At 39.9% G+C, this 25,215-nt stretch overlaps 1 protein-coding gene across 1 annotated transcript in view; it reads right to left on the bottom strand.

The window, feature by feature from the left end:
• The window catches only part of ush2a (Usher syndrome 2A (autosomal recessive, mild)), a 184,516-nt gene that overhangs the window by 132,185 nt on the left and 27,116 nt on the right, over positions 1 to 25,215 (bottom strand). Inside the window, 16 exon segments of the mRNA XM_034116183.1 lie at positions 393 to 568; positions 2,601 to 2,882; positions 3,709 to 3,856; positions 4,070 to 4,190; positions 4,737 to 4,965; positions 5,197 to 5,355; positions 5,651 to 5,814; positions 8,613 to 8,793; positions 9,692 to 9,829; positions 10,100 to 10,325; positions 11,071 to 11,354; positions 14,433 to 14,640; positions 14,780 to 14,910; positions 15,557 to 15,752; positions 22,301 to 22,394; positions 24,240 to 24,461. Of these exon segments, the coding sequence (XP_033972074.1) occupies positions 393 to 568; positions 2,601 to 2,882; positions 3,709 to 3,856; positions 4,070 to 4,190; positions 4,737 to 4,965; positions 5,197 to 5,355; positions 5,651 to 5,814; positions 8,613 to 8,793; positions 9,692 to 9,829; positions 10,100 to 10,325; positions 11,071 to 11,354; positions 14,433 to 14,640; positions 14,780 to 14,910; positions 15,557 to 15,752; positions 22,301 to 22,394; positions 24,240 to 24,461 (2,959 nt within the window).

The raw sequence follows: 25,215 nt of genomic DNA, 5'->3' as shown, positions 1-25,215 counted from the left end.
GTACTTAACTCTGTACACACACACTTTGACGTGTTAACCGACCTGACCACCCATACACTACAGCTGCACTATTAATTGTGTAATAACTGTGACCATCAGAAAACCATGATGATTAAACATAATCTTGTAAAATACCAGTCATTTCATTTTAAGAGTGCCTGACAAATCAAATCACATTTCATTAAATTGTATGGCCAGTTAAAAGTGTTTGGGTTAATTACATATTTATTCATACTGTGGTTCCAAAACTTTATTGCTAACGCAGGTAATCAGTTGGGGATGAGTAAATCCAACATCATTTGTCAAAAATCAAACAAACTGTAAAGCTTTTACCTTGACTTGACTTTGTCCTGATCATATTGTGAAAGGGAAAATGTGTGTCTGCGTCTTACCTGACTAATAACTGGAGGAGCATAGGGATTGTTGGTCTGTTCTGTGAGTAAGTTGACCCGATATTCGGTGACCTGTCCGCGGGCAATGACCCCTCGACCCTCAGCAGAGCTCCACACAACTTTGAGGCTGCTGGAGGACAGGGAGGTCACTTCTGGAGGAGCAATTAACTCTGGGACTGGAAAACAACATGTGTATGAAAAGTAAACATCACACAATATATTTAGCCATTTATTAATGATACACTTTTCATCAACTCATCACATATTGTCATATTGTGAATGACAAATCATTTCAGGTATTACAACTCTTCTAAACATTTAAACAAAACCTGCAATTATTAAACGGTCATGATGTATTGATTGTATTGATGCATTGATGAGAATCAATCAATCGAGAAATGTCACTAGAATTTTTTTTAGAATAATTACTTATGACTTAAATTAGAGTATGAGGACTGGTATTGTGGAGGGCACACGCATGTATACATATATTTGAATCCTGTTTTTCTGTGGATTTACGGTACAATAACAAATCAGTCAGAAAACCATTGAAATACAGGACTGGACCCACTTTCTCATTAGTGATCTACCCATCTATTTAAAAGAGTATACCCCCTCCCCAAGGGACCACTACACCAATTGATATGATTAAAATGAATTTATAATTAGAGTCTAGAAGAAGATGCATTTTCTTTTAGATTATGAGAGCCTGAGACTAAAACCTTACAAGTTGTTAATCTCTTAGATTGAAAGAAGTGTTAGATGCATTTTTCTTTGTATGCCATCTACTACTATTTAATACGAACCTTTAACAGTGAGCTAAATAAAAATAAAATACTAATTTATACACAGAGACATAAGTAAGAAATTGAGACTTCTTGGATATTATGTGGATTTAATGGATTTAAATATTTCATAATTCTACGGTTGTGAAAGCCACCATTACATGACGGATTAGAGAGAAGAGATTCTTTTATTCCTCTGTTGATGGCATCTAGCTGTGAAATATGCTGTGAAATGTGATTCATGGCAGACATAACCACAGTCACATTCTTCCTCCCTAACTCAGCGCACGCACGTGCACAAACACTGACACACTCTCCACATATAAAATGGTGTTATCATATGCTTGTTATCCAGACACATAGCTTAGAGTGATGTTGGAGGCAATCGTTTAGTCCTAATGAGCCATATCATCTATTTGAAATTCAAATACCTTAATGAGTTTCCCCTCCCCCACAAGCAGTTTTTATTTCCTCCCTCCTTCCTCTCTCCTTCCTCTCTCTACATTCCTTTTGACAAATCCCTGTTTTTTTTATTTAAAACAATTATTTTTTCATTAGATCCATCAGTACACATTTTGACCAAAACACCACTTGATTACATTACTCAGAGCTCTGATTTCACTCATCATTTTTAATGGTTTTTGCCCTTAATTTGTGCTGTATTTTATGCTTGAGGAAATGTCAACACTACATAATTGATAAATCAGTTTATATTAAATGTTTTGTTCTAAGCAAAGAAGCAGTCAAATGTAATATTCAGATTAGAAACTTGTTCTTATCCTGCTACCTTCTTACAGGTTTACTCTCTGGCCTGCCTACCTGCTGCTGAGCAAAACACTGTGCAATGGTTCAACCATCTCAACATCAGTAACAGTATTCTCCCCTGTCAAGCATCACTTTGGGGACATCGACTAAATGCATGTTGGAATAACTTAAGCATCCTTCTTTTCAATTTTAAATAATACATTTGCTGTTGTAAATATACTGTTTAATATATTTAAAAACAGATATTATTGAAAGAAAGAAGGTAAACATCAACATAACAGGGGATTCCAAACCTTTGAATGGTGGTGTATATATAAACATGACATTTCAAGAGAGACCTTGTGAGTATGAATTATAGACCAACGCAGGATTTTTATGGAGCAAGCATCTAATGGCCATGGGAGAAACTCCAGTAAAAAGGCAAATAGTCTATACTAAAAACGCTTATAGCTAAAAGGTTGGCTATCTGCAGGTAAACCTTACTGATGACTATAATGACATCTGACTTTGACTGATGTCTAATCCCTGATGGTAAAAGAACAATTAAAAATATCAATCTACATAGTTGAAATGGATTAATCCCTCAAATGGACCCCATGAGTGAATAACAAAATATCTATGTAAGCTCAGTTTAACCACAATCATGATCTATACTAACCTCCCTCCATGGTGCGTGCTGTGGTCCAACCTGATGTGACACTTCCTGCCACATTGATGCTCACGACTCTCATCTGATAGGTAGAAAACGCCTCCAGATCGTCTACAGTGGTGCTGCTCTCAGGGGGTGGTACTGTGCTCCTATTGGTTAGCTGTGCTTCTGGAGAAACACTCAGATCCAGCCATCCAGCGCTGACAAGCACTCTCTTTTCATCAGCCGGACCTGAAGAGTTCTGTGTTTCCATCGGTCCGCGTAGAAAGACCTCATACCTCGTGATAACACCTGTGGAGAAAACAAAATTGTTATAAAATGAATTTGTACATTTCTATTTGTTCAATCAATTTCCAGTCCAAGTCCAGAAGATGTAAGAAATTATAATTTAAAGCATAATTCGAAACTATATTTTCAGCCCAAAGATCTCTAGTATGCTATAATAAACCATGTTGTCGTTAATACAATAAACAGGGCCAAGTCAGGGAACAAACCCACTCAGATTTCAGTTGAATCAAGTTGAACATTGAACTAATGACAGGGAAAATTAAGAAAGTAGACACACAGAAACCCATGTAACGAGGCTTTTTGTGGCACTTTGAGGGAAAAAGATTAACAAAGACAGAAAAAAAAGAGACAAACAGAGAGCGAAACCTCCGGGTTGCAGGGCTTTGTATGACACTGAGCCTTAGAGCCATTACAAAGCTCTCTGGATTTACTAAAGGCAGTCCCAGTTCAGTGCGTATTGCTGTGTGTGTGTGTGTATGTGTGTGTGTGTGTGTGTGTGTGGTGTGTGTGTGTGTGTGTGTGTGTGTGTGTGTGTGTGTGTGTGTAAGTTGATTCCCTTGCTGTCTCATGTCATTGACACAGGCCTAAAAGCCATCCTGCAAGGCAAGTGTTTTATGTTAGTTAAAAATGTGTGTTGTGTTTGTGTTTACCCTACTTGTATTACACATTTATACATTGACATGAATGTGTATATATGTATACTGTATTTGTTAAGCCATGTCATTCTAACATATTTCTAATGAATATGTATCCATGTGTGTATTTTTACAGTTTCTGTTTGTGCATGTTTTCTGTAGTTCTACATCTTTAGAAAATGTAGGGGTCCTACCATTTGGCTGACTGGGGGGGTCCCAGGAAGCATTCAGAGTATGCGGTCCTGTAGCAGTGACTCTGGGTGGTGGTTGGTTTCTTGGGGGGGCAGAGGCTGTCAGAAGAGACAGTGGTTGGGTAGATGTGCACCCCCCAGAAGAGCAAGCCTGCAGACAAGGTTAGCTTTTGGTCATTTTCATTTTGTAGGCTGTAACTTCCTGAACATTTTCATCGGTTGTGGCCCACGCATACTTGATATATACTGTTAAAGATACATGAGCTTTACACTATGTTTATTTTGGGGAATTTGGTACAAATAGGCTACATTTTGCAATGAGATACAAAGACGTTTAACAGTAGCAGATGTTCGCCCCACGTACCTCCAGTGTGACAGTGTATTGGGTGAAGGGCTTCAGACCGCTCACCACAGCCTCTGTTGATAAGCCTGTGTAGTGAACGACAGGCTCTGCCCCACCAAACTCCTGTGAGGATAACACAAACCTGTGGGAGACAAAAACTGTGATTCACAATACACCAGTTCACATGGTACTGTAATGTGTTTCAGTTAGAATATAGTGCTGGGATGTTACACTGGCCTAGGTGCTAAAAATGTATAGAACAGTGTAAACAGCAATATCCTTGATTTAAATAGTAGGCAGCTTCTGCTCCTCTGCCCACATTCCTGTCTGGCTATTAACAATACATTATATGTTAAAATGCCCCAAAATGAAATCAAACTGAAGGTTCCTCATCAATTTCAGTAATTTAACCATCATGCTTTAAAGGATTATCCAGACTTATTATTTTTTAACACAAAGTGTATATCCAAAAGGGACTTCAATATGTCACTTATAAATGTTTTCTCCAAGTCCAGTCATAATTTAGTTCATGTACACTCAGGCTGTAATAGTATGCTATAACAATGATAATTTACATTGATGATTACAATATTTTCAGCAGGCAGTTTCAGTCAGAAGCAAAACATAGAATAGTGTGAGAATCTAAATTCTGACTTCTGTCTAAACATCCCCTCCAGCCTTTCCTCACCTCTCCACTGGGCCTGTATCATTCCTGGGTGTGCTCCAGTTAAAGCTAGCGGTGGTTGGACCGGCGCGTCCCACAAGGTTTAAATGGAGGTGTTCTGCTTCAGGGGGTGCACCTAAAGTTTGGTATGATGCTGCTGCACTTATTGCGGCACCGACCACATTAGCTGTTATTACCCAGTAAGAGTAGTTGTTATAAGGAAACAAACCGGTGTCTTCAACTGATTCAGGGCCTGAAATAAAAGGTGGCAGAAAAAAGTATGTAGGGAAAAGAATTTGGAAAACAATGATTGCTTCATGTGCATTTGAAATTGTAAAAGGATTAAATGTGTTTAAAAATGATTCACAAAGTACATGGCAAGACAAGAAATGCAGGTACTGTACATGAAGCAAAAGAAAACAAATATATAAAAAGGTACAAGGATAAGGTAACCGTTAAACAGGACATCAGAAAACATACTTACTGAAAGGATAGTGACTCTGGATGGTATGCACTGACTGTCCATCCCTGATGAGTGTGTAGTTCAGTCTGTTGGAGTTTGGAGAGTCAGGTGGGTGCCAAGAGAGACGAATGGAAGAATAACTGAGCGCAAAACCCACTGGTGCCGGCTGCTGGAAGGGTTCTGCAGACAACAAAAAGAGTGAAAGAAATAAACAGTGAGATATAGACACACACAACCTAAGTAAGTAAATGTAGCAAGAAAATTGTTTATACTTAGAGTATCTTTATATTTTGTAAATGTGTTTCTAGTGTAAGCAATACGTTCCCCCAAATCAGATTACATAGGATTAGTAACATGATTTTATATCAGGTTCAACAGTACAAGTACAAGTCAGTTAGCTTAGTGCTGGAAACAGCTAGCCTTCAAGTCAGTTTGTGCTTTTGTGTGTATGTGTGTGTTAGCGTTTAAAACAGACCTTTACTGCAGCCGAAGTGATTCTCAGGGTCGAAATGACTCGCTCCGGGTTGACATTTATTACACTTGTCTCCAGTTACCAGCAGCTTACACACACACATCCCAGAGTCTGGATGACATGAACCATTGGCACTGCCCAGCGGGTCACATGCACAAGGCTCACATCTGGTCAAGCAGAGGAAAGAAAGCAAACAGTCAAAAGTGTTATTTCATTTTTACGTCTAACTGGAAAAAAACAACATCAACAAAACCTATCAAAAATTACCAGAGCTATGTTGGACAGTTTCAATAATCATTTTAACTTTTGAAAAGCTTATGATTAAAAACAAAAAACTACAAGTTCATGTATTTATACATATATGTATTTTAACTTAGTAGTGTAGTTGGCAGGCCAAATAAAAAGAGAAAGAAAGTGCACTTTTGAAATGTATCTGCATTAATGTGCAAATGTTTAAAAGCTAACTGGTGACTGGGTATGTGTGTCTGAAAGGTGTTGGGTCTTGACCTTAGCACTGTGAGGAAGACCCCTCACTACCGCCCATCCCACCCATAATCATCCCATAGCTGTGAAACTAACTTCACAGAAAATGTGAATTTCCCCTCAGAGATGACAAAATCTGTATGTGTGTCTGTGTGTATGTGTTTGTGTCTGAGTGTGTGTGTGTCTGTGTGTATGTGTCTATGTGTATGTGTTTGTGTCTGAGTGTGTGTGTGTCTGTGTGTATGTGTCTATGTGTATGTGTTTGTGTCTGACATTGTGTGTGTGTGTGTGTGTGTGTGTGTGTGTGTGTGTCTGTGTGTGTCTGTGTGTGTGTATGTGTCTGGGTCACCAGTGTGGTGTTACCCTCACTGGGGCAGGGCAGCGGGTGATTATCCGGCCAGCCACCTCACACCTTTACACACAGTCATGCATGCACATGCAAACACACGCACGCACACACACTATCATATGTACTTGTTGGAAGATGTTTGGCTCCCACTCACATACAGAGTAGCTCTGTACAGTATAAAGTAAATCCTGTTACTGACACACTCACACAGAGCATTTTTCCTTCTTACACACACACACACGTACGTACACACACACACACAGCTACACCTTTTTTATTGCTGTGTGAAAAGCCACAGCCTCTTAACGAGCCGCAAATTTGTCCTGTCAACTAGTGCTCAAATGCACACACAGACACATGCTCAAAAAGACACAATTACAAATACACACATATGCCATATTGACTCGACCTTCACTCCATTCCCAAGGAGAAAGAAAACACCAACATCACACCCATTCTCTCCTTTTTCATCAGCCTCAAAGTACTCTATGTGTATGAACGAGAGAGAAGGTAATATGTGTGTATTTAGTGAGATATAGCATCTGAATAGAAACAAGCATTTAACGGTGACATAACATTAAATTGCCACAATGATATTTTGTTATGTAATACTTATTTAATTAATACTATATTTATTAAGTTACTTTCAAAGACAGTTAGGTTACAACAACATACAATGTATGTAAATGTAGAAGTATTGGATTATTACATGTGTAATCCCTTGTAATAAAATTATGTGTGTAAGTGAATGTGTGCATGTGCCAAAATCTAATCCCTGCAGACAGAATTACCATCATATTTCCCCGTGATGAAGTTAACACCGGTCAGCATTTTCTGACCCGGTTCTCCATGGAGACACATAGAGACACAGTACCACAACCAGCCAACTGCTCACACATCAATTTGTGTGTGTGTGTGTGTCTGTGTGTAAATTCATTTGAGCAAAGCCTATTGATTGAAGAGGAAGGATAAATTACTTGATGATATTTAGATGAAGAAATCCTTATTATGGAGCGACTATGGGCACAAGAAAAGCATTCAGCACTAATAACCTACCACTTTATTTATCATTTTTCCAGCACAATAAAAGAATACAAGACAGTAAGGCTTTGATTACACCAAAACGACTGCTTAAAAATGGCAAAACACGTGGAGTATGGGCTGTGATGCTCAGGGGTAGGGTTGGGGGGTGGTTCAGTTTGCTAATTAATATAAATAATGGGGTGCCCTTGAATTATATAGTTCACTGTAATTAAATACAGCTCATTTCAACCTCTCATCTGCATTTGCCATTGCAACTATCCTACCATATCTTAAGGCATCAAAACAAGAAGGAAGTGGTAGAGTAGTAAAGCCTTCCTCTTGCTAAGTGTGATGTTGATAAAAGTGTCAGGCTCTATGTTTTGCTCTAAAATATTTAGAATATTTTAACTTTAATTCATGTGTAAAACCAGGAAAAAAACACACTCAAGAAATGCACTCTGTAGCATGGCATTTTTTTGCCAGTAACCATGTAGGCCTTAGAACATCCCCCATCCATTTTGTATTTATTCCACTCTTTCCTTCCCCTATATCTTTGTTAAAAGTAAACTCTTTATCAAAGTTGTTTTTTCTCCCTCCTTCCATCAATCCACCCCTCTCAGCTGTGAGGAGATCTCAGCCACAGCCTGAACACAGGGGAATACAGCTATCAGGCAAGGTCAGCTCACATACACACGAACAAAAAAACACACACTTACTCAGTGGACCACTAGTCAAACAGTTTGTGGATTATCTGTCTTTGCCAGCCTGTTGAGAGGAATTTATGTCTGTGTGCGCACCAGTACTGCACACGGTGTAACAGTTACATTTGTGTATGTGTGTTTTAAGTTGTGTGTGTGGCGCTGTGTGTGAGATAGCCTGCAGGTAGAGACATGAGCGGTAAAGGTCAAAGCAGCTCTTAACTCATGTAAGTCATATGTCTGCCAACTAATCTGTAAACTGTCCTTACAGAGTCTGCACCCGCTGCTGTGTGTGCTCGAAGGTGGAGCTGCGTGTGTGTTCGTGTATGCGCAGGTGGTGCAATTGATTTACAGTCTGTACAACCTGCATATATGGTATTCATCTGTGTGTGATTGCCTTTGTGCGAGTTACCTTCCCAGGCCGGGGTTGAATCCATAGAACATCTCACGACACTGGTCACAGCGCCGCCCTCCCACTGAAGGATGGACACACACACACTGTCCTGTCTGCCTCTGACAACCCCGCTGCGCTGCTCCCATAGGATGGCAGTCACACTCCGCACACACACTCTGATCTGGAGAGAGGTAAAAGCCTAGACCAAAAAAAGAGATGAAAATAAAATGGAAAAAACATTTTCAATTTGGTTAGTAGTCTCCCATTTCCTTATTCTGCCAACTGATTGGGGGTTTCATTAACCATTTATTTGTAATAAAATGTAACACAAAGCCAATAGGTGTGTGTGAGGTTACATTAAGCAATCCAGGTTCTAAAGTTCGCTGTAAATCAATTCAGTTTATATTTCCCAACGCTAATATCGTCCAACAAAATAATTCGATAAATTCTATTAAACCTTCCTAAACTGACAGTTTAGGTAATCAGGGGGGAGCTGTAGGAGGTTTAAGTATATCACGGGATAAATGATCTTGGCAAAGTTGTTCATCTATGTTATCTTACGACAGTAATTAATATTGCCTTAGTTTTTATTTTCGGGCTATTTCAGATAAATTATGATTATTTTGTGTCCTCTGATGCTCTTTTTAACATCTGTCCATCAATACATCCATCACATCACGTGTTACAGTAAACCTGACTATGCTGTTGGTCTTACTCCATTACAGACACAATACAACATCTGTTACCGCTTGTCCCATATGACTGACACACACACATACACTTATGAGGTAATGCACACACAAAAACCAAAGTGAGATGAGTGAGAAGAAGCAATTTCCCCCCTCTATGGTGCTGTTGTTAAGACCTGGCACAAACAGGACAATCACAGAGTGGAGATCTGGCAGAGGGCACATGCCAACACACACACACAAACCCACACCAGCACACAAGGAAACACACACTTAAAGTAGCAACCATTGTTCTTCACCTTTTTCAAATTGTGTTGGGGTAGTCTGAACTTTGGTCAGAAATGTATCCACTTTATTCAATCATTCCTTAATTGTACTGTCAATCTATGTTATTGTAGAAACACTCACCAGGTCGGCAGCTACTGCAGTCCTTTCCATAACGTGTAGGGACACAAACACACTGCCCTGTGGTGCTGTCACATACTGACCCCGCCACTATCCCTCTGAGGTCACAGACACATGGCACACAGCCTTGGGACAACCTATCTGTTGGACACAAAAAAGAAAATTGAAAGCAGAATAGATCAGGACGTTTTCCCACAAAGTGTCATTACTTACACACCAAAACAAACGATTAACAACACAAAATATATTTCTACAGACAAAAGTCCTTATATGAGGTTAAAAGAAAACATAACATGCATTTTGATTTCAAATACAGTAGCTCTGATGTATCTTATTTGATTATACTTGTCAAACTATACAGAGTCTGACATTTGCTATAGTTTTTGAACAACTTTTCTGGCCCTCTCTTACTTTGGAGTTGTAAACTTCTGTTGTAGAAGTTGTGGGCACAATTGGTACACCTTGCTCCCTCCACCCCTTCTCTGCACGGGCATTGTCCGGTCCACATATCACATACACCCTCGGGCACAGTGCCATGGGTGTCACACACACACGGCAGACAGCCCAGGGAGTTTCGCTGCTCCAATGTATGGTAACCATGAAGGCAAACTTCACAGAGTCGGCCTTCCACATGTTCCTAAAAAAGAAAGGAGAAGTCGAGAAGGAGGGATGTTAAGTGTTAAGTAGTTGTAGACACTATAAGTGAACACAAAAGCTGTCTGGATAAGAATTGCCAACAACGTATTGAACAGGTCAGTTACTAAATAAAGTTGACAGTCTGTTTTCATCACAACTTGTCTTAACCCGATGGCATTGGCATTGTCCATTTGTCATTTATTTTCTGATCAGATGCCACATTGTAAATATGAATGGATTTACAAAGTCAGGCAGCTGTGTGGATCAAACATGGAGGTCGATAATTCAGGTGATAAAGAATGAAGTCGAAAAATCATGGGTTAGAAAACATGAGAAGAGAAATGGTCCAGAAGGGTCACTTGCTGCCTAATGATAAGCGAACATTTCATCATTTGACATGGATATATCAGACATAGGTAAGTGTCTCTACTCTTCATCTGCACAGTTAAAGAAGGCTCCCAACAAAATAATACTGTACAAAATAGAAACCCTTTATCTGACCCTTTGTCCTTATCCCTGTAGTGTTGATTTGTGTTGCCTTCTTCTGCTCAAAAACAGCTTTTTATTTTTATATTATTATTATACTCCAGTTGCTTGATATCTTACAGTAAATGTATGTATTTGGTTTCCTTTGTTAGAATGTAACTGTTATTCGTTGACCACCAGAGCCATTGCAAGCTGGAAACCCCAATGGTTGACTTTACATTTAGTAATAATAATAAAGTTATAAATACTTGTTAACTTGCCTTACACACACACTGTCCTGTGTGAGGATCACAGTCTGTCCCAGGTACGGTCCCTTCTTGTGAGCAGTTGCAGGGGGCACAGGATCCCTCCAGTCGTAAACCATATGACCCCCTGCCACAAGAATCACAGCGCTGCCCCCCCACCCCGGGCTTACATTCACACTGCCCCCCCTCAGGCTCACAGTACGGGCTGAAGGAGCCCAGGGGGTCACAGTCGCATGGGACACAGCCGTCTGGGTGGGACAGGTTCCAATAACCAAACTCACAGCGGTCACAGGAAAGACCTGCCAAAAAAAAAGAGAAAAAAGAGAGGGGTAGGGGGGCAATTATAGAAATGTTGAGGAGAGTACAGAGTGATATTTTGAGAAAACCAGAAAGGAAATAGAAATAAAGTGAATTAATGTTTGTTTGTTCACCAACTAGCGCTTAGCCTCTCTCCGTTTGGTTTGTGTGTGAGTGGGTGAGAAGGAGAGAGAAATGGTGTGTGAGTGTATAAAACTGCCATCATTAGGGCCAGGCCCTCTACATATGATGGATCACTCACCTAAGGCCAAACACTTAATTTCACTGAGCGGGAAAATAAATAAATTAAACAACTACAAGAATAGGATGGAGGGAGAGAAAAAGACGAGATGGGGAGACGAAAAGATGGATAGAGGAACATCAAAATAAAAACAAATGGGTGTAAAAAGATTATGTTTTTACTCTGTTCGATTTATAGTGCTTAAAGAATAACAATCTAATTATACTTGTGGCTAAATTATATTTTCAAAATGACTAATTATTAACAGTTTTCACAATATTTTGTTTTGTAAAACATAAAATCCAAGAATTCAAAAATGCAGCTTATTATAAAGGAGTTAAGTACAGTATGAAACTTTAAGAATTGTTTACTTTAAATATTAACATCTATAAAGATGTGTAATGCCAGAAACAGCCTAGCAGTAAATAATGTAAATTAACCGATAACAGTATCACTTCAGTTGCTGCTCTTTTTATTTTATTTTTATAATTATTGAATAATTACAAACACCAAAACTGTGGGAAGTTTTATGGCTCCAGCAGCAGTGCCCGGCTATAAGGCCAGTTAAACTATGATATGCGGTGTGAGCGAGCAGGGCTTATTTGAATATGCCATACGTATTCCATGACAGGCAATCTGTCCCTAAATGGATGCCTGGGGGCAGCGCAGTCACCACAGCCGTTTATGAGGGAGCGTGTGTTCATGTGCGTGGGTGAAAATGTGTGTGTGCGCTCATACATTTATGACAGAATATCTGCACATCTGTGTTAGTGCACATGTGTGTGTGTGTTAGTGTGTGTGTGTCCTACTCAGTGTGCGGCAGACACTTGGCATTTCCCCTGGTCTGCCCACTTTAATGATTTTATAGATATGAATGTATTTCTCTCCATAGATCATATTTCATAATAGAGCAGTGTGTGTGTTGAGGTATGTGTGCACAGCTGAGTGTACTCATATGCAGAAAGACAGAATGATTCTTACAACCTGAACAATCCCGTAATATATTGTTTTCGATTTTCTTTTTTGCCAATAAAACTACAGTTTATAAAAAACCACACACCCACTATAAATAGTGATAATATGTTCCATTCATATTTTACACATTAAGCAGCACAAGTTGGCATTTGCGAATCCTATTTTTGCTGCTAATCTGTTGATAGCGAATTGCACAGTCCTACTAACACAATAGAAAAAAGTGAGAAGAGAGAAGAAGAGAAAGAAAAATCAGAAGACAATAACAAGGAAGGAAAGGTGAGAACATTAGAGAACAGAAATTGTTAGAACATATTAGATCAGGGCAGAAAGGAGGTAATTTTGTGTTTAGGCGTGCGTGTTTGCCCGCGTGCATGTGAGTGTGTGTTTTCGGGACATGGCCCAGCCCTTTTATCAGTAGCCAGCTGGTTAACAGGCTCATGCATCACCATTTCAAACACTATTATGAACACACTGCACTCTGGCACCTTGTTATGAATGTGCATGTGTGTCTGCATGTGTGTATCTGTGTGCACACATTTCAATTCCCTCCTTCTGAAGCGTGCCTGCCATTGCTCTACTCAAAGTATCAGCTTGGCGGTAATAAATTGCCATAATCAAATCTCATTTCGGAAAAATACCTGTGGGAGCAACCAGACAAACAAGGATGGAAAAAAACGGAAAGTGGGTCTTGCAAGACGGAGTGTGAAAAATACAAGGGGCTGCAGCAGTTTGTTTTAATCAACTTGGCATTGAATTAGAGAATTAAATACCAGCTTAGTCCTTGATGGCATGCATGTGCGCACACACACACACACACAAACTCACACACACACACACACACACGCACATACAGAAACGTACAATCTTACAATACAAACGTTAGTCTAAGACAAAAGTAGATGAACACACGGTCACATCCAGGCACTTTCTCTTTTACATACACATTAACATAAAAAAGGACACACATTAACAAGTTCAGATACACATTCCCGCACACACACGCACAACCGTGGGCCCTTGATAGGGAAGCTTAGCAATAACCATGATGCGTTGCGTTGAGGAGCGTTGGCCGGTTTTGCATTTCATACGAGCCTGCTCTTCAAAGACACACAGGGGAGAGAGTGAAACCATTTATCACAAAGAGAAGCACAACCACTGGAAGCACCCCCAGCAGAAAAGCCTGTTTATTTTGGCTGGCAAAATACTTTGGTGTGTGTGTGTGTGTGTGTGTGTGTGTGTGTGTGTGTGTGTGTGTGTGTGTGTGTGTGTGTGTGTGTGTGTGTGTGTGTGTGTGTGTGTGTGTGTGTGTGTGTGTGTGTGTGTTTTCGCCTGTGTGTATACAAGTGCCTGATTCGGTCTGTGCACAGAGTACTGTATATCTCCTTTTTTGTGCACTCAAATGAGCAGCTGTGCCTTTGTGTTAATTAGGACGCAGTTACTGGACAATTTGAAAGAGTAACTGAATTAATGAAAAGTACAAGTTATCAACAAAGTACTTGGGTACATTTTGTGAGAGAAACAATTTACGAGAGCACATTTGGAGTGGACATGATTGCGGCTGTGGTAACATACTAAGGCCTGAAGATATTGTTGATATTGACCTTAAGAGTTTCATCTTAATTAAACCCCTACTCAAAATGAGGTTGCCATGCTTGTATAGGTGGAATTTAGGGAGATGGTATGAAATTCCATGCTTGTTACACTGCCTCAAAAAGTGTATTGACAGCAGGAGGACAGACACAGCTCTGACACACATGATTGTTGAGAAATACACCACAAAAGCAGTGGCAACCAAACATCAAATATGTTGTTTAGATACAATTAATTTCTCACAATTCATGTTTTATCTGAATTGTCTTTTTACCTGTGACATGGAGTTTACACTGGCAGAGTCCTGTATGCGGGTTGCAACTGTGATCTCCTTCTGTTGCGTTGTTGATGATGCCAAGGTCACTGCAGTTACAGCGGGTGCAGCCGTTTGGATTCGAGGCGGTAAGACCGTACCATCCAGATAAACAGTCTGTACACCGACGACCTGTTACTGCGACCTTACAATGACACTGACCTCCTGCCTGCACGCCAGAAATAAAGAAGAGAAGAGGGACAGGCAAAAACAAAAAGATTTTCAACCAGCCTGAAAACTTTGAAATCACATAATTGAAATGTAGGACCCACTCGTCACCACCAGTTTGCTGTTTGTGTTGGGTGTACCTCGGAGCACTCCTTGCTGCTGTTGACTGTTCCAGCAGTGTTACAGTTGCAAGGTTGACACAAATCCCCTGAAGTGGGATCAGATTCCTCCAGCCAGAAAAATCCACTTCTACACAGCTCACAGTTTTTACCTGAGAGACAGAAAGAGAGTAAGATATAGAGCAAGAAAGTCAAATGAACAGGTACAATTCCTAAAGGGATCCAGGGAGACATTCATGTCAAAGACCATCCTTTTTTGCCTCATTAGGAAAGTCATCATAAAAAGGTGAGTGACAAACACTTGAGCAAGGCACATAGGCTAATAAGCAGCATGAAATACTTCATAACCATCTTCCAAATGACCACTGCCATCAATTCCAAATTAGTTTTATAATAGATAATACCCCATAACCTTCTAATTTCACCTATTACTGCTGAGAAGGCCTTAAACAGTAAGGATAAGGCATCCATTTACAGTATATATATTTATTAAAACTATCCAATACTAAGTTGTGTCGAACGGTATTTGTCTTTATCTGTTTTGACAAAAATACCACACTTTTCTCTTTACATGGCTGGCTAAATGTATAGAAATAACATATATATCAGCATAAAGAAGTTTTTTGGCTCAAAATCTTGAAATAATAAAAAGGAATTGTGAAGGATTATGACACACGGTCTTTAATTGTTTCAAAGTTCTTTAACTTGAAGGTTGATTGAAGAGACATACTGTATGAAATTTTACAAAATGTTTTTATAAGCTTTGAGTAAGATAATTATATAACTTGTATCGCTAACCTGTGGTGTTGTGCATGCAGTTGTCACAGACCCCTCCTCCTCCTCGATAGTGCTCATCAGGCTGTTCATCGACTCCCTCATCGTAGTGACAGGAGAGGGCGTGGCTGTGACACTGACAAGGCCGGCAGTTCATAGGCTGGAGCTGGTCACCTGACCTGAATGGCTTGTCATTGTAGAGAGGCGCACAGCGTTGGCACTGTTAAGATAAAAGCCACATACTGTTTATAAATACGGACATACATTTATTTATTTATGTATAAGCTAACATACTGTTTGTATCTATAAGCTACCAAACTGTTTGCTGCAAAAATTATTTCTAAAATAATCAGACCTTTGTTTTAACCCTAATGATTGCAATCAGAGATGCAAGTTTACACAGATAAAATGCATTTAAATGAATAACAGTCTTGGTGGTTAGAGATTATGAATGTTCACAAGCATTCATATTAAGCAAAGACATTTAGAACATGTCGGAAAATGGTCCCATGACAAGTAAAATGCTTGCTTCAATAGAACAAAGACAGATAATAAGACGAAAAGAAGAGAGAAAGAGAAACACAGAAAGAGACAGAGGGGGGAATGTAAAGACAGAAGACTCAGCGGCCCGTGTCAATCTAAATCTAAAGAGAGAGAATAATAATACCCATAACTGAATAAAACAAGGAGGAATGTATTCTTTGCTATATAATAAAGAGCCAGTACAGTTAGACACACACACATGCACAAACGCACGCACACACACAGGAAAGAAAAATCAGACTGCTAATGAGGAGTGACTTGCAACAGCCAGGGCTCTCACACAGGCCCACTTTCATGTCAAAATAAACATACCAAGGTGTGTGAAGGGGGGGAGGAAGGGGGAAAAGTGACATAAAAAATGTATTTTTCTGTTGCAGAGAGCAGCAACGGCGAGAAGCAGCAAGTACAAGCCCTTTGATTTTGTTCAGCAGTCAGTACAAATTATGGTGGACAAGGGGGGCATCAAATGGCGGGATTAAAAATGTATTAAAAAACACAGGAGTTCCTCCCATGTGTGACACATGCAGACCTGCACTGGGCCCATTATGTATGACACACAGAGGAGGGGGGAGCCAGGGGAGGGAGGGGGAAGGGTAGAGTGAAGATGGAAATGGGGGGAAAGGCTCCTATTTTGTATATGAGAGAAAAGGGGGAGGAGGTAAGGGAACATGCAGGAAACTGATGTGAACAGAAATGATGGGAAAAATTCCTTTGTGTTTGAAAGATTAGGACTGGGGGGACAGAAAGACAAGAAACACACCGAGAAAACAATCCACAAGTGTGTGAGCAAGGGATGTGCAGCGGAAAAGGAAGACAAAGAGAGAGATCAAAAATAAAATCATGTTAATACGTGAAGAAGACAAAAGGCCCCATGTGTTCTGGAGCTACAACACGACACAACGCTCAGGACCAAACATAGTCAAACACACAAAATCCAATCCAACAGTTTTTTGCTTTTAAAAGTTTCCATGTTCAGTGTTTTTCACCAAAATACAGTTTGTGTATCCTTGAGGTGGTCAAAAACTCAACAGGTTCTTTAAAGGTATGTAGAAACTCTTATGTCACATAGCCATAACACAATTGTGTTTAATTCCTGACTGTAATTTTATTAAATTTAACTTATCCATATGTGTAGACTACATTATTTTGTAATATATTTACCAGGTAATGTAGTCCTTATTTGTGTGACTCGAAATAACAGAATCAGAATGTTGTTGTTGCCATGGCCAACAAAGCATTTTGAAAACAGTAGCAGGAAAGGAGACTGTCTGCTTATTTACAAAAAATATTTAAGAAACACTTCCTCTCTACCGAATGAACAAGATCTAAAGGGTTTGAGGGTTTGCATTTCTGTATATTTGTGTGTGTGTTTGTGAGTCTGTGTGTGTGTGTGCATCCAGAGCACTGGTTCCCTGTGGGGTGATTATTAACAGGATATAATGAAGCAGCAGGAGACTCTCAGGAGACAAGATGCACACACTTACCAACAACCACAAACACAAGAGTCAAATAGAAACACGCGTGTAAACACACACACACTGAGTTTTTCTTGGGACATGAAATTCCACAGGAGTGTTGGTTGTTTGCATGTTACTGTTTGCTCTGTCTGTCATGCTGTTTGGTTTTGAATATGAAATCAGACTAACAGTAACTTTGTGACTTCCTGTTTGTCCGTGCTGCTTTTCCACTTCTGCCCATCTGTCTTTGTAGTTGCCCGTGTGTCTCTCTGCAGCTCTTTGCCCCAAAACGTTTCACATATCAAAGGTACTTTTCTTTCTGCACTTCGAAAAGGAAGGCTCTCACTAGATCTCACTCTTCATCCGCTGGGGATGCGTTGAAGAGCGAGATGTACTCCTCTCCCATATCTCCCTCCCTTTTCATTCCTCTTTCGTCTCCTCGTTCTTCCCACCCTTCCTTCCTCTTCCATCTCCTCTCTTTCTGAAAAACAAATCACTCTGTACATCTCTCCGGGCTTCCCACCTCTCCCCTTCCTCACTCTCTTCCCCCTGTCTCTCTCCCGTCCTCCAACCGCTTGTTCTCATAGCCACGGTGAGTATGTGAGCAGGAAATATTACCATACCAAATGAAAGGGAGAGGATTTTTTCTTCCTTCTATTTTCTTTTCATTCAACATTGCGTTACCTTCCCTCTCTCCCAGCCTGCTAATTAGTCGGGGGACTGGTGTTTGGGAGTTAAAAGGAAACGGCACACGTTCATTCTCTTCTTCATACAAAAGGTTTTGATGGCGCTCCAGCATCTGCAAATAGTACCAGCGGCTAAAAAAGGACAGCGCATACTAAGGATCGAGTGTACATGGTTTTGATTTAGATTTTAATTGTCTTTCTGCAAATGTCCAGTCTTCTTTAACACATTTTCTAGCTTAAAACATTCAAAAACCAAGAAATTGTATTTTTACTGTGAATTACAAGACACTTTCATCGCTACTTATTGATAGTCTGACTCTTGACTCTAAAACCTTTGTAACAACAAACAGCCATATTATGTTCATGTTGAAGTCCATTTTTTTTACAAACAATTAGACTAGACTTCAGACATGATCAAATCGTAAATAAGCTAATAGTGGCAGGACAGAACGTACATAATGATATTATTATACTTCTACAAATATAACCAAATGTCTTGAAAGTCTGGTTTAATGTATAAAAATGAATGAGTGCTGGGTACTCTGTTGCAGAGTAAAGAATAACATCTTATTTTCACTCTGAATGTTCCGACAAAACCTGCTGAGTGAGGAGCCTTCTTTAATGGATATGTGGACATTCAGATGGCCTGTCACTAGCATTTGTGTGTGTGTGTGTTTGTGTGTGTATATGTGTGTGGGTGTGCGTGTTAATCTGCTGGGGCAACTCATCTTATCCTAAATGCCATGACCAATTTCACGCTCTCACTGGAAAGGTCGTGCCACTGGCGTGTGTGTGTGAGCATGTTTGTGTGTACACACCGGTGTTGTGAGTATCTGAAGTTAACCCGGTTAACCCCAGCGTAGGTGAAAATCTGCTGCTGAGGCAGACTTTAGCTACAGAGACCCTGGACAACGCTACTTAACGTCACTAGCCATCAATATCTATCACACACACAGATGGAAGCACAGACACACGCCTTTTTCAGAACTGATATATACAGCCCAAACAATCTCGAATATAAACATACACACAGGCACACAAGCATTCACACAAGTTGTTCAAAAATGCAGCTGTACAAAGCGTTATGTAACGAAGACCAAGAAAACTCAAGTTGTCTAAAAATACATTTAAGGTGGGTTAAGATTGCATCTTACTTTTTGTAACACTTAAATCGGACATCATTGAATCTGGAAAGAGGCTATTTTGAACCGTAAAAAGACAGGGGCATGTACAACAGAAAACTGGGCTTGTGACGTGATGTACAATATAATGTATGATATATCTTTCAGACATGACTGAATCCATCAGCTGTGGAGAGACAGAGTGACAGAATGAGAGATCAACTCCGACACAGAGTGCACAGAAGAAAGAATCAAAAGAAAGAGTGAAAAGTGGGCGCGGGTGTGTGCGTTTGGGTGCACGTGTGTTTAAGCATGTGTGAGAGAGTTTAAGTGTGTGTCTTCCAAGGCCCCCGTTGATCATCTTGACACATGTCTGAGCATTTCTGTCACTTTAATGTCACTGTGGAAATTCTGCAGATTAGTACAACATCCGTCATGGTGCCGGGCCGATCCAAGTCAACAGAACGCATGCAATATTAAACGCTAATATTCCCCACAGCCTTTTATGCTCCAATATTACAGAGACAGAAGGAAGGTCCTGAATATTCACTCAGAGAGATGACATGGACAGGTTTGGGAGAAAAGTGCATACAGAGGCACACAGACACACTCACAGGCACAGGCAAAAATGATCACACAAAAAAGACTCATTACGGTCTATATACGGTCTTTCACAGAAGCAGAGCTCTAATAGTATCATTGACATAAAACACACACACAAATATATCCATATTTCTTATTTCCATTGCATTTCTTTAACACAAAAGAACTACTGTACGTCCGAGTGAGAAGAAAAGAAACAGATAGGGAGGATGGAAAGACATGAGACGGAAATAAAAATGGAAATAAGAGAGGGATGAAACATGAGAAACCGAGTCAGATGGGAATGAATTAAATACTTAGAAAGCGAGGCAATAAAGAGTGAGGGGGAGTAGAGGAAACGGCTGAGTGAAATGAAGCGAAAGACAAACAGAGAAAGAAAGAGAGCTGATTAGAGATGCATGCTGAGGGAATGTCATTGTTCTAGTCGATTTGAGACATTATTTAAACTGAGACCCGGGAGAGAAAGACAGAGTACGAGAGAGAGAGAGAGAGAGAGAGAGAGAGAGAGTGATCGACAAAGGGAAGTGGATGGCGGTGGGAGTGGGATGTATAAAAGGAGAAATTCAGATGGTGAGAAAGACAGAAATAGAGAGGCAGGAAGATTCTTTTCCCCCTGCGTTGGTCTGGAAGGATGGCATAACAATGACAACGTTTACTTGTGTGTGTGTGTGTGTTTAGAAATGCCTCTATGAAAACTTTTATTTGAGTCTGTAGTTCATATAAGACAACACAACTATTAAATGCAAGAGTGTGTGCGTAGGAGGATGATGGTTATTTGAGTTTGAGAGTATGCAAGACAGGCAATTGAACAGCTGCTTGTTGACAGCTGTACTTCTCCACTGATGTCCTCTGTCGCCTCTGTATGAAACACACTCACACACACACGCGCGCGCACACACAACCTAATACACAAACGCAGGTGTATGAATGATACATAGGTGGTGAATTATGCATGCTGTCCTGTGCTACAGTGAGGTGGAGCAGTCACACTGAACTTTTCACTGCTGACCGACTACAGGCTCTGTCGGGGAGATGCCCACTTCTGTCTGCCACGATGGATTTGATCTCCTGCGAGCAAAGGCCTGGTTCTGAGGCCGTGGTTAACATCAAACCGAGACTGAAATCAAATTATAAACTCACATCCTGCAGCATATCACAGTGTGTGAGTACTCCCTATGGGATCATAGTTTTGGTTTAACTAGAGAATGCCACGAGATTAAATAAGTAACTGTGATCAGAAACAAAATCATATCAGCTGTGACAGAGGCTTTTCACCTAAAAATAATTAACCCAATAATGAAATTTTAGCTCAAATTCAAACCAAGAGCTGGTTGACGTATTATTCCATTAATGCACACGTGTGTCAAAGTTAATCACACTCTATCATTGTGTGAACACAAAAGCAAACCACATTAAAACTTCAAAGTTAGCATGAAGACAGCTGAGTTAAAGTGTTTTCAGGTAAGGATATTTGAAAGCAAGAGAACACTATTAGACTAGATTAAAGTTTTAGATTAGAAAAGTGACATACTGTAAATCTAATCTAAGACACCACATATTCAGTTATCATAAATCACACAACCCATACACAAGTCCAGCGCCAACAAGGCTGATGTCAGCTGTCAGTTATTTACAACTTTGACAGCATACAGTTTATTACCTGATTTAGCAGTCTGACCGCACTGATAGCTGTCCATTAACCCAAACGTCAGGTGCAACGCAGCACCGCCTGGCACTGCGGGTATACAGCATGTGTCCAAAAGCACAGCAGCACTTAAATCCACTCAATCAATTTCTCAGCAATGACAAATAAACCCAAGAATAAAACTCAACGAAAAATAAGAAGGAACATATATTTAGCAGTGTGTGTGTGTGTGTGTGTATGTGTATGTGTATGTGTGTATGTGTATGTGTATGTGTGTGTGTGTGTGTGTGCGTGTGTGTGTGTGTGTGTGTGTGTGTGTGTGTGTGTGTGTGTGTGTTATAAGAAAAGTATCCTTTATATCATCAAGAAGTAAACTGCTTAATTAAGACCATAAGGAGATTCTCCCCAGGGGGGCTCCTCTTTTCTAACTGTTTGCTTTTTATATGCTTGAACTTGAAATGAATGAACACTGTATGTGGATCTAACACGGATTGTGATATTTGGGAATACAAATCCACAGAAAAGACAACTCAGTGAAAAACAAACTGTATGCGTTTGAGTAGAAGGAGCTTGAGTGGCAACATGACCCTATAAAAACCCTTAAAACGTATATACTGTATCAGACACTAACTTACAGGGTGTGTGAGGTCGTACATCACAGTTACAAATAGGGTTAAGAATACATGTTGTTTATGATCATGTTTGTTACTCACATTGTTTCCCTCTGTGTGGCTCTCAGGCAGACACAGACAGCGGTAGGGCTTCACACTGGTCTCACAGTGGTCTGCATGGCCGTGACATTCACATCTGGCCAGATGATAAAGGGAAGAAAGGAAATATAAACAAAACTGCAATGTACAAACTATTTTTGTTACAATGAAAAAAAGTAGTTGCATCAATAAAAAGGTAAGCAGCAGACAACATGACAGAAGCTCCCTCTGCTTCAAACCTTCTGTTGCTACTTCCTCCATCTCTCCATGGAAATGCAGCAGTGCCATTAAGAAGTTCCCAGTCAACATTTATAAATGCCATCCTGAGAATTATCAGAGCAACCTAACAGGTAGCAGACAGCCCCGTCTTTCTCCCACACGCGCGCGCACACACACACACACAGACACACATTCCTACAAACCAAAAGTAGACTATAGTGATCAAATTAAACAAAAATAAGTATCTTACTCGTGACCCTTTAAGTTCTAACTGTATGATCCTTTTAGAAAGTTTTAAATATATTTTGTATCCCATTGTCTTTATAGGAGCCCTTTATTTTAATACCGTCTGAAGATTGAAACTGGTTAGAACATCCAGTAAAGTTGACCTTTTATATTTTTTGCAAAAAGACAATAAAAAATAGGTTTTAAGAGACTTGTATTTTCAGTATGTGGGCTGTTAAATGGTCTCCCTGTAGTCTGAAAGCCTGCCTTCGGCTGCAAGCTACTTAAACTACGGAGAATGCAGGGATCCACACACGCACACACACACACGCACGCACACACACACACACACGCGCACGCTTTTTCCCTTTCATTCTTTCCCTGTGTATCCTCTCACCTCTTGTTCTTATAATGCCACTTTATGTTTCGAGCTTGATAGATGAAAGCAGATAAGACTTTCTCTTTATAAAATCAAATAAAAAATGTATTTTTCATATGTTAGGAATTGACAAGTCTCAAGCCTCATTAACAATGACGTAATCACCAATATAAAAAGTGAAGTAAATTACAGTTTTTCATCCAGCCCATACAGTACAAAAAAATAAAAAAATAAAGATTATTCATCTAGTCAAATAAACACAAAAACAAGACTGCCCAAAGAAACTTAACTTAGTCAATACAAAAGTAAGGAAAAGTGTCTCTCTACCAAAAGTCTAGCTAAACGTGGCTTTCCTTTTACAGCTGATGAATATGCCAAGCTGATATTGAACTGAGAAGGGATGCAGTTATTATTGGACAAATGAGGCCCATGAGTGCAGACAAAAACATACACACTGAGGTTATGCTGGTACTCTCTCTTGCCAACATGCATATTTACATGCTATAGACAGATAGAAGAGAGGAGGGAGACTGGGAGGGATGAAGAATGCACAGATGAGATTTCAGCAGCTCGAAATCTCTGTTTCTCCACTTCACTGTAACAAGCTACTAATTAAAACAGCTTAGAGGGAGGGGGAGGGGGAGACAGAGTTAGAGATGATTGCCTCCTGCATAATCCTATAATTACCACAGTCATAAAAAACAGTCACTCTGTCAGTCTAATGAAGAGATGTGTTCACAATTACTCTCAGAAAGCTCTCCTGATACTCAACACACCGCGTCAAATATTTTTTCTAGATGTCAAACTGTGCTCAGATATTTGAACAAATCAACAGTGAAAAGATCTTCAAGTGTTACTTTTTCAACCAATTAAGCTGCAAAATAAAAATGGTGACAGGACTAACGGAACATTGGAATGATGCTACATATGGTGATTCCTCTGCATAAGCTCATATGAATGATTCGATGTATGACAAATCAAATGTTGAATTTTTTTTTACAACATACCACAGATTTATATATCCATAAGAGAAAATGTATCTGCAAAAAAACCATCCACCAACATATCTCAGAAGCAGATGAGATTCAGTGGGATCTCTGTCTACATGTGTGTCCTCACCTGCCACTGATGGTGATCTCATTGATGGCATAGTATCTGTGTCTCTGGTTCACCCCCGCTGCCCTGCTGTTGGATTGTCCACTCAGGTGTATCCTGACCTGGGTGGCATGTGCCATCTTCTGCAGAGCAGGGGTGTTGTAGAAATCGTTATATCCCGGACGCAGGTTTGGCTCCGGGGTCAGCAGGCTGAATATGATGTTACCTCCTGAGAAGGGTAAATCGCTGAAACACAGAAACATAAACACACATTGTGCCAGTTATGTTAGAGGTATGTGTCTAGATCACAACTTTGAAAACAAACTAATCCAAGGGTTCATTAGAAAGAGTAATTTACAATATATATTTGAGTAAAACTAATACATCTGAACTGATATACCAGATTTTTTAAACTATCAAATATAAATATAATGGTATCAGCCTTGAAGTCCAACATCGTTCAGGAAATAGTGTCCAATAGAAAAACAACACAGCTAAACACACTATATGAGTGTCATTGCAAAGACAAAATCAACTTGACATCTTCTTTTTTTCTAAAGTAGAAATGACCTCAAATGTAGCTGAAATCATAGACAACAAACAATCATTCAGTCCGCTTATTGAAGCCCTTACCTCCTCCGATAATCCTGGGAGAGCACCCACATTTAAAAAAATTAACCCCTAACAAATGACTGCCACTACTGATATTTCATAGATTTTTTGGTGGTGATTTTTTGGTGGTGATTCTGAACACAGTGTTGGGTCAATAACCTTGTCAAAAAAGATGTACTGTAAAAAAATACACTTTTTATGGATATACTTGCAGAATAACTGTACATTTCAGCCAGAACCCAGAGCACAAACCAAAATATTGTAAATCAAATGTGAATTGGCAGCAGTTCTACAGCTGTAATCGATGAATTAACTCTACAACAGGAGCACCCCACATACGTGCATCTACAGTAGGTGCAGCAGGTTCCAGCTCTTTCTTTCTATTGCT

Source organism: Trematomus bernacchii, unplaced genomic scaffold (assembly GCF_902827165.1).
Source record: "Trematomus bernacchii unplaced genomic scaffold, fTreBer1.1, whole genome shotgun sequence".
Classification (NCBI taxonomy): domain Eukaryota; kingdom Metazoa; phylum Chordata; class Actinopteri; order Perciformes; family Nototheniidae; genus Trematomus; species Trematomus bernacchii.
The sequence above is the reverse complement of the archived record's forward strand: the minus strand, read 5'-3'. Positions and strand labels throughout refer to the sequence as shown.